Raw genomic sequence first — 12834 nt, 5'->3', positions numbered from 1 at the left:
CAAGCACTCGTTCTCACTTTAAATGTGAAAACGATGTTGAGAGTTTAAAATTCAAGGTTTGTTTTCATTCTAATGCCACGACAAACGTCGACAAAGTAAACGCGCGGGAATTCGGGTCAAAAATGGAAGAAAAGAAATCACCGTTTATAATTTATTTTATTTTATTTTTATTGTGACAGATGACTCCGGACGTTTATTTGAAAATATTTACAAATTCAACGAGAAAAATAAGATGGGATGCTAAATTAGGTTTTCAAAAAAATCCGGGAAACCTGATAATATCATTAAATTCGATTTTACCTGATGGCGGTCCCATAAGTCGATTGGATGTCATCATCGTTCGAATTTATCCTTTTCTTTATGTTGAAAAAACTGTGGATGGTCGAAGGGGTAAGTTTTATTTTTGCAATATTTTCAATAGAATAAAAGATAACCGACAGCATCATCAATTTTCTTTGTTTTCATTTCAAGTTGTGAGAAATGAGAAAACTGAAGAAAAGGCTGAGGCGGAACATAAGAAAATTCGAGATGAAAAATTGGAAAAAATTTACGATGAGGTTTACGCGGAAATGAGAAGGAGTAAGAAAAAAACGAGAGACACGGATGATGTTTTATCACCGGAAATTGAAAAAAATTTTTATTCTTTAACGAGAAATTTTCATGTGAGTGAGTCACACAAACGATTTTTCACCTTATTAATATTGAATCGAACGGTTAATGAACGTTTCCTCCCCTCCCCTCTCCTTGTTTTCCAGAGAGAGAATCAAAACAAAGATAATACCAACGGTTTCGAAGCTTTGAAAAAAGTCGAAGAAAAATTAAAGAGAGAAAATTTAAAGAGAGACGTGAGTCAAGTATTGAAAATAAGAATAGCAGATGCGAGAAAACCAAATTTTACGATTCCATCATTATTATCAATATGGAATCCGAACGAAGAAACGTCAACGTTGTTTGCAGAGGGAAAAGGAATGTCACTCGTCAACGTGACAGTCAGTAATTTTCAAACAAGGTTAGAAAAAACCTTTTCAAAAACTCAGAATCCCTCGAGTGTATTTTCATTTGTTTATTATTATTGTTATCGTTGTCCAGGTTCAAATCCGGGATTCAAATCAACGCATCGAGATCGACGAGATTTCAATCGATCACGAATCGAGATTTCGATTATCCCGCGAGACGTTTGACACCGCTCGGCAAAATGGCGGACGTAGTTTTCGACGAAATCGACATTGTCGGAATCGTAACGGTCGTGAAAGACTTTACGGAACAAGATTTGCAAATAATTTATTTGTCGGATTTGGAATTTAATTTCGTCGGGATTTCGTTCAGAGGAGGATGTCAGGTTAATACAGCCCCCCACCTCCCGCTTTCCCGTTTTCCTTAAAAAAAAAAAAATCTGATTTTGAAGTAATTTTTTGTTTGTAATTTTAGAATTACGGTTGGGAAAACATATTGAAACGTTCGGAAATTGTCGCCTGCAGCAATCTGTCGTTAAAATCCACCGAAAGGTCATCAGTGGTACCAACGGTTTGGGCGAAAGAAACTTCTTCGTTTACGAAAAATTCTAAAAAAAACCATTTGAAAAAAGGATTGGAAACATTGAAAGGAAATCTTCCGAGGGTGAGTTTTTTTTTTCTTTTCTTATTTTCTCATTCAATCATTCAATCATTCATTCATTCAATCAATCATTCATTCACTCTCTCGTTCGTTCGATTCGAATGGAATTGATTCGACGACCACAAAAAAAAAAAAAAATTATTAATTTATACGTATAGGAAATGGATAAATTTTTACACGAGTGCGAGGGGATACTGTCGGAAAAATTAGAAATGTCCAAGATATCGGGGTATTCGTTTGGTTGTAACGACGACAGCGTCAAAGACGTCGATTTATCGACGTCGACGTCGTCGTCGTTGTTGTCGTCGTCGAAACAAATGGAAAAAAATTCTTCGTCGTCGAAATATTCAAATAATTCTTTTCGTTGGATTTCATATAAAAACGTTTAAACGTGTTATCCGAATCGAGTTTTTTAACCCCCCCCCCCCATAGAAGAGATTATTATTATTATTATTTTTTCAAATGATTCCCGAAATGAATTTCTTTTCGAAAAAATGAGGAGGAAATCAGGGATTCATTTAAACAAAAATATAAACAAAAAATTTTATAAACAATAAAATATAATAATAATGATACAAAAAAAAAAAAAAAAAAAAAAAAAAAAAAAAAACGTGTATAATCTTGTAATTAAATTAATTTCTTTTTTTATTTTATTTTATTTATTTTTATTTATTTTATTTATTTTTATTTATTTATTTTATTTTTTATTTATTTATTTTATTTTTATTTTATTTTTCTCCCTTTTTTTTTTTTTTTTGTTTATTTCATTTTTATTTTTATTTTTTATATATATATAAATAAATTAACTGGCACGGCTAACAAACACGATGCTCAGAAAAACAAAACAAAAAAAAAAAAAAAAACGATACAAAATAATAATAATAATAATGATAAATATAATAATGACGATTTCATTTTAAAGGGGGAGGGGAGGGGGAGGGATTGATTACAAAAAAAAAAAAAAAATCGTAAGAAAAATATATAGAAAAAAAAAAAATTCGATGAAAGACTCGCTCGCGCGTGCGTATGGGTGTGTGCGTGCGCGTATTTTCATTCCAATTTCATATTCATACATATATTTATATATATACATATATTTACTTTATATACCTGTCGGTTTGTAATCGATTGTTTTCGCCACGTGTAAACCATAACTCGCACGTGTACTGAGGACAAATAATACGCGCGTATAATTTTCCACGACTGCAGACTTATTTGAGGGGACAAAATAACGAAAACGAAAACTCGCACATCCGCGCTAACATGACAAAAAACAATTTCAACAACAACAACAACAACAACAGCAACAATAGCAGCAGCAGCAACAACAACAGCAGCAGAAAAAAAAGGAAAAGAAATATTCGAAATTAGGGTCGTAGGTGTGTGCAGCAGCAGCAGCATACGTTTTGATGATTGAATTATTGTAAATCGTTTTGTTTTGTTTCATTCATTCATTCATTCATTCATTCATTCATTCGCGGAAACGTTTCGCTTCCTTTTCCGTGTGACAAATAAGTAAACGTTTTCTTCCCTTCCTTTTCTTCCTTTTTTCTTCTCCTTTCCTTTAACTGTTAACTTGTTGTTGTCGTCGTCGTCACGTGCGTGTACACACGAAAACCCTCGAGTCCATCATCATCCATGATTGTTTATTTGTTTGTTTGTTTGTTTGTTTTTTTTTTGTTGACAAATCGTTTATATTGACCACCATCGCGACGCGTGAGAAAGAGGAAATTCTCATTTTCATTTTTTATATTCGTTTAGTTTAGTATTATTCGAGTGTCATCGAATTCGAACCGGCTGGCTAAAAAAAAAAAAAATTAATAATGATGATAACGATGACGGAACTTTAAAACGATCTATCGATCTATGACGTAGGATGACGTACCTTCGCGAAATCCCGGCCAAAGTCATCATCAATCAACATCCGATTCGTCTTTTTTCGGCGGCGAATCCAAATAAATTTTTAAAGGTCTTTCTTTGACCGGCGAATAAAATCTGTTTCTCCTGTCTTTGAGTAACTTTTTATCTTTCATTAAAAACAAATTCCCCTTTTCTCTGCTGTCCCTGGAATATTTGTAAAGAGAGAGAGAGAGAGAGAGAGATGACATGACGACATACACATATAAAGACGTACAAACGAACCAAACAAACGATTTTAGTTTAAATACCTGTAAAATATCAAGTGACTTTCGTCGTACAAACTAAGAACGGAGTCGTCCGAAGACGTTTTACTACCCGCCGTGCACCATTCGATTTCCGTGTGTGGAGTCAATATCCAATAGTCGACGGATGGAAAAGAACCCGGAGCTTTACCCGTTTCTATGAATTCCGCCGGAATCCCGCTCATTTCCGATAACTGAAAACCAATCATTCATTATCATTATTATTATTAATAATAGGTTCGAACGTTCGAACGAAAAGGGACCTTTCGACGTACCTTTTCTTTAAATTCTGCAAAGCTATCGTTGTTCAATACTAATTCCTCGTAGGGTTTGGGTTCTCTCGCGCACGGATTAAATTGTCGGACAGTGAGTAATTTTTGCTCTGGACTAGTGACGGGATCGTCTCCGGGCAATTCTTGAACGAACAATTCCCAACTGTTTGTCAAATCGTCGAACGTTCTCCCGTCCAGGTAAGGCCTCGTCGGAGTTCTCCAAACTTTTTTCCTCAACCTGCACCTGTTGTATGGTATTTCGATGGCACATTTCCTTTTCATTTCGTCTAGGATTTCTTTTTTGACTTGCGACACGGACGAATTGATGGCTATTATCCATTCGAATAAATGTTTGAAAGGCTGCGGAAAAGACAAAAACCCCCGTCCTCTATCATTATCCATCCATCTATTTATCATTATTATCACTCAATTTTCTCTCTCTCTCTCGCTCACCTCGTCGCAATTCGGAGACAATAGAAAAATGTTAACTAAATATTCTCCCTTTTTGAGAGCTCTCCCCAATTTGATGAATAATTTTTCGTTGTCTTTATATATGTCCAAAGTATCGGAAATTGATGAATAATCTAAATCCAAATTTTTACTACAAGCTCTGGATATTTTGAAATTTTCAACCGACACGCCGACAAATGATTCTAGGCACTGTTTGAAAGTTTTCTGTAACATTCTCTTGTCGACAAAAACTTTTAAACCTTTAAAAAAAAAAAAATCAATCAATCAATCAATCAATCATTCAATCATTCATTCGTGTTTCTTCGCCGTTGTCAATTACATTTTTGATTTAACTTATCGGTATAAGGAACAGCCTTGAAAAAATAATTAAAATTTTTATGACAAGATTCATCATCTCCATCCCAATTTTCGCAGTCGTCACTTGGATGTAATCCAGTCTGGAAGAAAAAGAAGAAGAAAATTAAATGACTGAATCTAAAGAGAGAGAAAGATGGAAAGAGGGAGAGGAGAGAAACACTCACGATTAATTTACTACGGTAATGATCCGTTCTCTTCAACGAACAGTCATTAGTAGTGGTAGTAGTACTAGTAGTTTCACCTTCGAATGACAGAACGTGATCGGAATCTGCCGGAGAACTATTTGGAGATAACTGAGCAAGACAATCACCAGGTGCTTCTCCCACGATTGTTCTAAAAGAAAAAGAAAAACGGAAGGATGACGTCATGATTTTTCCGACGTGAATTTTTTTCAATCGTTTCGAACCTTTCGCTATCCGTCAAACTGCTATCCTCGCTGGCACTTTGATCCGAATGGGGTCCGACGCATTGTCCCGCGGTTTCGTCTTCCGGATCGGGTAGGGGTTGAGGCGAAGGATCTCTATGACTGCTCGGCGAGGGACCTCTGCTACTGCTTTGGCAATTTAATATCAATTCGTCGCACGCCGTTTTGCTCGGCACGTTCGTCGAATGTGGTTTCGACTGATCCAACGGAGGTATACCTAATCTTTCTAATGTTTCTGTGAAAACGAAGAAGAGAAATCAGGAAGAGTTGAAATGTTTTTTCTTTGTGTACCCGTATATATACGTACCACTATCGACGTCAGGGAGAGTTATGTACAACGTTATCACATGTTCGTATTTATCGACGATTTTTTGTAATTTGTTGAGTGTTAAATGTTTTTGTAATTCGAAACCTTCGCCGGGACTCGTCGTCGTCGTCGTCGTCGTGGTCGACGTCGACGAACAAACGGGAGCAACGTAAACTTTTATGCTGTCGTAAAAATCTTCGTGTTTTAACGCCGAGTCGTCGTTTTGCAAAAGTCTTCGACGGTAAAATTTTTCTAGTGCGAAAACTATCGCGTCGCTTGGTAACTTTAATTGTTTCGCAACCATTTCCTTGTATTCTTTAACGGTGGTGGAAAAATTCGTTCGAACTACCACGGGACTGTTGACGTCTTCCGTTTCAACGTTCACTAATATTACTATCGTATTTATATCTTTATGGAAAAAAAAAAAAAAAATGGATTATCAGTTGTAAGTCATAGAGATGGTTGATACGCGTGACGTATCTCACCTCCTGATTTGTACATGATAAAGTCTTCTCCCTCCTCTCGTATTTCCAATAAGAATTCGTTACCGTAATGATTACATATATCGGACACTTGCTCGTATTCTTTTCCTTCGAACGAACATATTATGCTGTCTCTAACTTTATCGTAACTAACTAACCGACATCTTTCGATGGGTACTAATTTTTCTAAATTAAATCTCTGAAAAAAACAAAACAATTCGATTGATGATGATGATGGCGATGATGAGTACGACGGGGAGTAGGACAAGACGTTACGATTCATTTCCTTACTTTATAACTCATTTGCAGAGCATCTTTGAGCGTGGATTCGTTATATATGTGTATCCTCGATTCGGATAAGTAATTCTGATTCGGACAATTACAGTATATTCTCAATTTGCAATTGTACGTATTTACATCTTTGACTATTGAATCGAGTTCTTTTTGCTCTTCCAATTTTGCATGCAGTGCTTTTATGTGTTCGGGAAATTCGTCGACGGTCATGGCGAAAGCATTTCTTTCTCTATCTATTTGCCGGTACATTAACATGTAAGCATTCGTGCTCGAACTGTAAGCTCCGGAATAATAGCCTTTTATGGGACCTCCGCCGTAGGTTTTTCTTATGTCGTCGTATGTTATCTGCAAGGGTATAAAAATGCGTACGTCAAAAAACGGTTTTTTTTTTCCATGCACGGAAAGGAGGGGGAAAGGGGGAGGGGGAGAAATGAAAACGAACCCTCGCGACGTTTTGATCGTTGAAACAATACCATTCGCCATCTTTGAAATCTTTTATGTACACGTAATAATGTCCTCCGGCCGCGCTACCCGAGTGTATCATTATCGAAAACAATTCGTAAACGTAGGGTCCCGTCGTTTCGGGGATTGCGTTGCATCGATTTTTTTCATTTTCGTGTTGTTGTCCCATGTCGATACCTTCATCGTCATCCTGTTCAGGCAGAGAGAGAGAGAGAGAGAGAAATTAGAAACGATTGTACAAAATCAAATTAACAATTAAAAATTTAATTGATTACTTGATAATCATTGTTGTGATTGTTTTCGTGAGAATTTGATACGATCGGATTGATTGGATCCAGACCCTGGCAAACTTCATCGTCCAAAGCCGACCCGCTATCAGTCGTGCAAGAATCATCGCATTTAATGACGGCGTCTTCGGGTGATGACTCGCTACTCTTTTCCGAACCCTTCTTGTGACATATAAAACTGTTCAAATTGAGCTTTTCGGGAAAGGACACCTTGTCGTTTAATTTGATTCTGTGTAGAGTGTTGAAATCGAAATCGAATCGTTTGAGGTGGAGAGTGAGTAAATATGGGAACTTTGAAAATTTAAGGCCTTTGTGGGCATCGCATTTTTTATTACACGTATCGCAATGATATTGATTGTTACCCTCCAAAGTTTCCGGTTGAACGAAAGCTCTCAGAGCTTCCTCCTGAAAAAACAAAAACAAAATATAGAACAAGGTTCGGTTCGCGCTTTAGGTTTTTTCTCGTTAGAGTCGATAGAACGCGTACCACGCTTCCATACGCGACGTTACTTCCAAACGGTCGAACCGGAAGCGGTATGTCCAAGAAAGTATCCTCCCGAGATTTTTCCGTCGAACATTCCAAACACTTGACGTAATCGACCATTTTCCCCTCGTATAAACGATTAATTAGATCCGCTTGTTTCGTGTTTTTGAATTTTTGCTCGAGAGTGTCGAACATGACGCGGCAGAGTTCTTGTATGTCGTGCTGTTGCCACGCTTCCCACGAATCCCAACCGAAACTCCTCGTGAGTTCCGTTGTTTCGACCGCCGACTTTCGCGACGTTTGCAAATTTAAAAAAAGCTTTTGAAGTTGATACGGTATGGATTTGACTTCTTCGTTCGGCGATCCGTCAAATTCCCAATTGTACAAAGCGTTACGAAATTCCGGAGTCATGTACAAGGCTTGAAGGAGACTGTTTAGGTAACACGTCATTGCTTGATTGACTAAACCTACGTAACCTGAAAGTGGTAAACCGTAAATTAAGGATCGGTTAAGGCACACGCCACAAAAAAAAAAAATAAATAAATAAATCATTACCGATTTCGTGGCGAACTCTCGCGTTTGAGCAACTGCTGCAGTCATCGCTGACGTTCGAGGACAGTGGGGGTGGCGGAGGCGGAGGCACGGCTGGAGTTTCATGGTCGCCGGAGGCTGTCGGCGGGGAGCTCGTTATGCTCCTCATACGAAGATCGTATGTTTTTGACACGTCCGGATCCGGTATCGTGTGTAAGAGGACAATGTTTTTTTCGTCGGGCCCAATTTTGAATCCGACATTTTCAATCGTTTCGCTTTTGCAATGACTTAAATGCACCTGGAAAACAAATAATTAATGATGATGATGATGATGATGATAATAGTATGATAGCAGATGGAACGGTTGTCGTTCTTCTTCCCCCCCTCCCTCCCCCCTTTTTTATTAATATATTTTTTATTAAGAGTGTCCTCGTCCTCTAAAACTCTTGACTTGTCGCACATGAAACCGACCGTCATTCATTTGGTTTTTTTTTTTTTAAAAACTTGTTACCCTTGGAAAATTTTTTACGCAAGAAACGGAATTTTCTTTTTTTTCTTTCTTACTCTCTAAATTCTTCAATGAAAATTGTGCGTCGTGGATTTTCCCACGTGACCTACCTCAACGTTATCATCATCATTACGAAATACGAATCGTATGAAATTTAACATTGTTATCATTATCATTGCTGCTGCTGCTGCTGCTGTTGCTACAACAACGACGACGACGACTACTACTACCACTACCACTACCACTACCATCACCATCAAAAAAATTCACTTACCGCATTCTCGTTTCCATTTCCCTGTTGGAGGACAAGATTGAAAAATTCGTGATGGCACCGAATCCTTTTCCCAACTTCTTCGTATAGGTCTGCAACCGTTGAAGAACGTGGAAAATCAATCGTGACTTCGACCGGTCCGAAATTGTCTTTATATTGAATCACGCAAGTTATTTTCTTTTCCTCCAACGCGCAAACCATATCCTACGATGATAATAATAATATTAAAACGATCGACGTTTTACATTTGACGGGGGGCGAATTGGGGGCGGGGAACATTTTTTTAAACATATATGTGTGTGTGTGTGTATGTCACTCGACCCCGAAATAATAATAATAATTACGATATACTACCGAAAGAAATCGAACGAGAAAATAATAATAATAATAATGATAATAACGATGAATAAATAAAAAATTAATTAATTATTATAAGGCCGTGCACTCCAAGTTATAAAAAAAAAAAAAAAAAAAAAAAAATTTTTTCTAAAGGTGTCTGGGTCGCGTTTGCAAGGTTTACACAATTTCTATATTCTCTCTCTCTCTCTCACTCTCTCTTTCTCTCTCTCACTCTCACTCTCTCTCTCTCTCTCTTTATCCACGTTTTTACTCGTATAAGAAAACTTACGTCTACTTCCGATTACTTTTCTTAAAAAAAATCAAATTAATATTTTTAAATAAGTGTCCAACGACGACAAAATCCGTACGATTGTTTTATTTTTACAAATGACAAATACATTTTCCCACACAAACGCACGCACACGCGAACAACCGAACAAACGGACGAATGAACGAACAAACGAACGAACGAGAACGAACGCACCGAAAAAAATATTAATAATAATAATAATAATAATATGAAACTTGCAAAACCGTCGCAAACTTGCTAACTTCGTAACGTTTATAAAATGTATTTATAATAATAATAATAATAATAATAATGATGATGATGATGATGATAATAATGATTTCGATAGCGTTAATATATATACATAAACGTTTACTTAAATCGCAAAAACTGACACAATTTCGTTAAAAAAAAAAAAAAAAAACTTTTCACGACATTTAATCGTCGATGATTGAGGGGCAAATAGAGAGAGATAGATAGAGAGAGAGAGAGAGACAGAAAGAGAGAGAGAGAAAGACAGAAAGAGAGAGACAGAGAGAGACAGAGAGAGAGAGAGAGAGAGAGAGAGAGAGAGGGAGAGAGTGAGAAACTGACACAAAATAACGTCGTGGAAAACTATTTGGCAAAATATCCAAAAGTCTAAAAAACATTAAAAAAAAAAAAAAATTTTCTTTTAATTTTTTTTTTTTTAAGATTTTTTTTTTTTTTTTTTTTAATGTTTATGACCAATAAAGCGCATTTTGTTAACTTTTTGCACTTTTCCTTCTCTCTCTCTCGGTCTCTCTCTCTCACTCACTGGTTTAAAGTTGGGAAAAGGTTTTTTTTTTTTTTTTTTTTTTTTTTTTTTTTTTATTAATTTTTTACGGATTTTAAACGCGTCGAAATTTTAAATTTTTTTTTTTTTTATGCGTCCCAACCGAACGCGTTATTTATTTATATAAATATATAAATCTATATTTATTTCGTTTAAAAATGAATTTTGCTCACCCCGACGTTTTTTTTTTCTTATACTAAAGAAAACAAGATTTCACGTGCAAAAAAAAAAAAAAGAAAACATTTCGCCATTTAAAAAAATCGTGCGAGAGAGAGAGAGAGAGAGAGTGAGTGAGAGAGAGAGAGAGGAAAAAGGTGGCAAATCGCGCGATCGGTTACCCCCATAACGACAAATTGAATTCGAACGATGCTTTTTGATTTATTATTATTATTATTTTCATTTTAAACCCGACATGATTATTATTATTATCATTATTATTATTATCATTTTAAAAACACGAAAAGATTATTATTATTATTATTATTATTATTATTATTATAGAACTCACCTTTATATCAGGTGTAATGCGATTAAATAACAGTTTCGTTCGTGTGACGTCACGCCATATTTGTTTTTTTTTTTTTTTTTTGTTTTCTATCTTTCGAAGGATTCCTTCACAAAAAATTTATTTTTTTTTTTTTTTTAAAGCAAAAGATTAATCAAAAATGATCCTTATAGTATTTATTTGATTTGATTTTAAAAAAGGGAAAAGGTTTATAAGAAATGAAATTTCATTTTTTTTTTTTTTTTTTTTTCGGGTTACTTTTTCCGGTGATTTTTCATTCACTTTATTATTATTATTATTATTATCCGGTAATCATTCGTTTTCGACAAAATGCATCGACGTTCCCCATCCTCCCCCAACCCCCACTTCCACCCCCAATACACTTTTAAACGAAGGAAAAAAAATTAAGGACGACGAAAAACAATGGCGCGTAAACGAGAGAGAGTAGGAAATAACAGTACGCGAGCAATATGGCTACCTGCAACGCGGTCACGGTTATTTTTTTAAAACGAACGTATATCCCGGGAGTGTAAAGGATTTCCAACCATCTTTCCAATATGAATCCCCCGATGTGGGAGAGTATGACGAGAGTGGGAAAAAATCCCGATATCGTGACGACAACGTGAAACAAAAGTCGGCCCAGGTGTATCAATATCGTGGCAAAAAGTGACTTGAACGGTATTTTCCGACCGGATTGTTCACCGATAATCAAATTCTTTTTAAATTGTTCGAAAATATTCACGACGTTATTCTTGATGGGAGTACTTGATAGAGACTGTATGGAAGCCCAATCGTCCATAACCTTTAGGGAAAAACAAATAAGGACACGGGGTTATAAACATTTAAAAAAAAAAATTATATGTATAAATATAAATAATTCGTTAATTTTAAAAAAAATCGCGGGGGAAAACCGCGACACGATAATTTTAATTTCGAGCCACGATTTCGAAAAGGCGGTGAAATAACGAAAAGTGCGCGAAAATTACGCCATTACGCGACGATTGTTATAACGGTTAAACAAGCGCGCGAACGAAAGTGATGTCGGTTTTACCGCGAGTTGGTGTTTATATTCGTTAATTTTCCGACAATCGGGAACAAACAAACAAACAAACGAAACGGTCACGTGAAAACGCGTCATCGAATACCGTTGACGAATAATAATAATAATACCCAAAAGTTGTTAATTAGATAAACAATTTAAAATCACTCATGAACAATTCAAGTGTTATGCCAAAGACATTTATGTAAAGAAACAACAACCACCCTTAAAAAAAATGATAATTGGAGTGTGTCAACTATCAACCTCCCCCTTTCCTCTCCCCCTTCCCCTCTCTCTCATAAGTTAAAAGTTAAAGTGAATAGTGATTAAAAATTATGTGAAAAAAAAAGGTTACAAGAACAACACATTATGTGTAAAAAATGGTCATCATCTTGTTTGCTCATTCGACAAGAAATGGAAATGAAAAGATGAATCAAATGATGGAAATGAAAGATGGTTAAACATGTAAAGTTCACATGGGTGAGTTAATTTTAAATATTTATAAATAAGTATAAGTAATTTGCAACATTAAAAAAAAAGACTCGATGAAACAACAATAAGGGAAACACATCCTTAAAGTTTTATCGAGTAAAAAATGAAGAAGTTTAAGATTAAAATGAAAGGTTTTTTATAGTTCATGCATTCGAAAAAAAAAAAATTGTGTCAAATTTTTTTAAATTTCAAATTTTAAAAATTTTGATTTTATTTAAAAAAAAAAAAGAAAAATGGTAGAGTGGGAGAAAAAAGTGAGATGTATTGGCTGAAACCCAAAATTAAAAAAAAATTTAACATTTTAAAATGCATGCTTTAAAATGTGACTTTTTTTTAAATATTCGAGTAACCTACACGAAATCTTAAAAAAATAATAATAATATCGCATAAGATTAATTTTTTAAAAAAAAATTTAAGCGCTCTTAATGAA

General features: G+C 35.4%; 2 protein-coding genes across 2 annotated transcripts; one reads left to right on the top strand and one right to left on the bottom strand.

The window, feature by feature from the left end:
* Window positions 1–179: 179 nt before the first annotated feature.
* On the top strand, window positions 180–2003 carry Phum_PHUM580740 (uncharacterized protein; the record flags this gene model as incomplete). Its single annotated transcript, XM_002432278.1, has 6 exons — window positions 180–390; window positions 472–662; window positions 756–1009; window positions 1090–1339; window positions 1429–1617; window positions 1773–2003. The coding sequence occupies 6 exons, from the start codon at window positions 180–182 to the stop codon at window positions 2001–2003; spliced, it is 1326 nt and encodes a 441-aa protein (XP_002432323.1).
* A 1524-nt stretch (window positions 2004–3527) lies between these two features.
* Phum_PHUM580730 (ubiquitin carboxyl-terminal hydrolase, putative) lies at window positions 3528–11672 on the bottom strand (the record flags this gene model as incomplete). The annotated part of the gene is made up of 16 exons (XM_002432277.1): window positions 3528–3678; window positions 3783–3970; window positions 4052–4408; window positions 4502–4758; window positions 4839–4956; window positions 5041–5209; window positions 5283–5535; window positions 5608–6015; window positions 6093–6288; window positions 6381–6728; window positions 6826–7035; window positions 7253–7537; window positions 7620–8092; window positions 8172–8445; window positions 8930–9130; window positions 11352–11672. 16 exons carry the CDS (start codon window positions 11670–11672, stop codon window positions 3528–3530), a joined length of 4209 nt encoding a protein of 1402 aa, XP_002432322.1.
* Between the last annotated feature and the right edge of the window lie 1162 nt (window positions 11673–12834).

The sequence above is a fragment of the Pediculus humanus genome, genomic scaffold, assembly GCF_000006295.1.
Source record: "Pediculus humanus corporis 1103172108309 genomic scaffold, whole genome shotgun sequence".
Taxonomy (NCBI): domain Eukaryota; kingdom Metazoa; phylum Arthropoda; class Insecta; order Psocodea; family Pediculidae; genus Pediculus; species Pediculus humanus.
The sequence above is the reverse complement of the archived record's forward strand: the minus strand, read 5'-3'. Positions and strand labels throughout refer to the sequence as shown.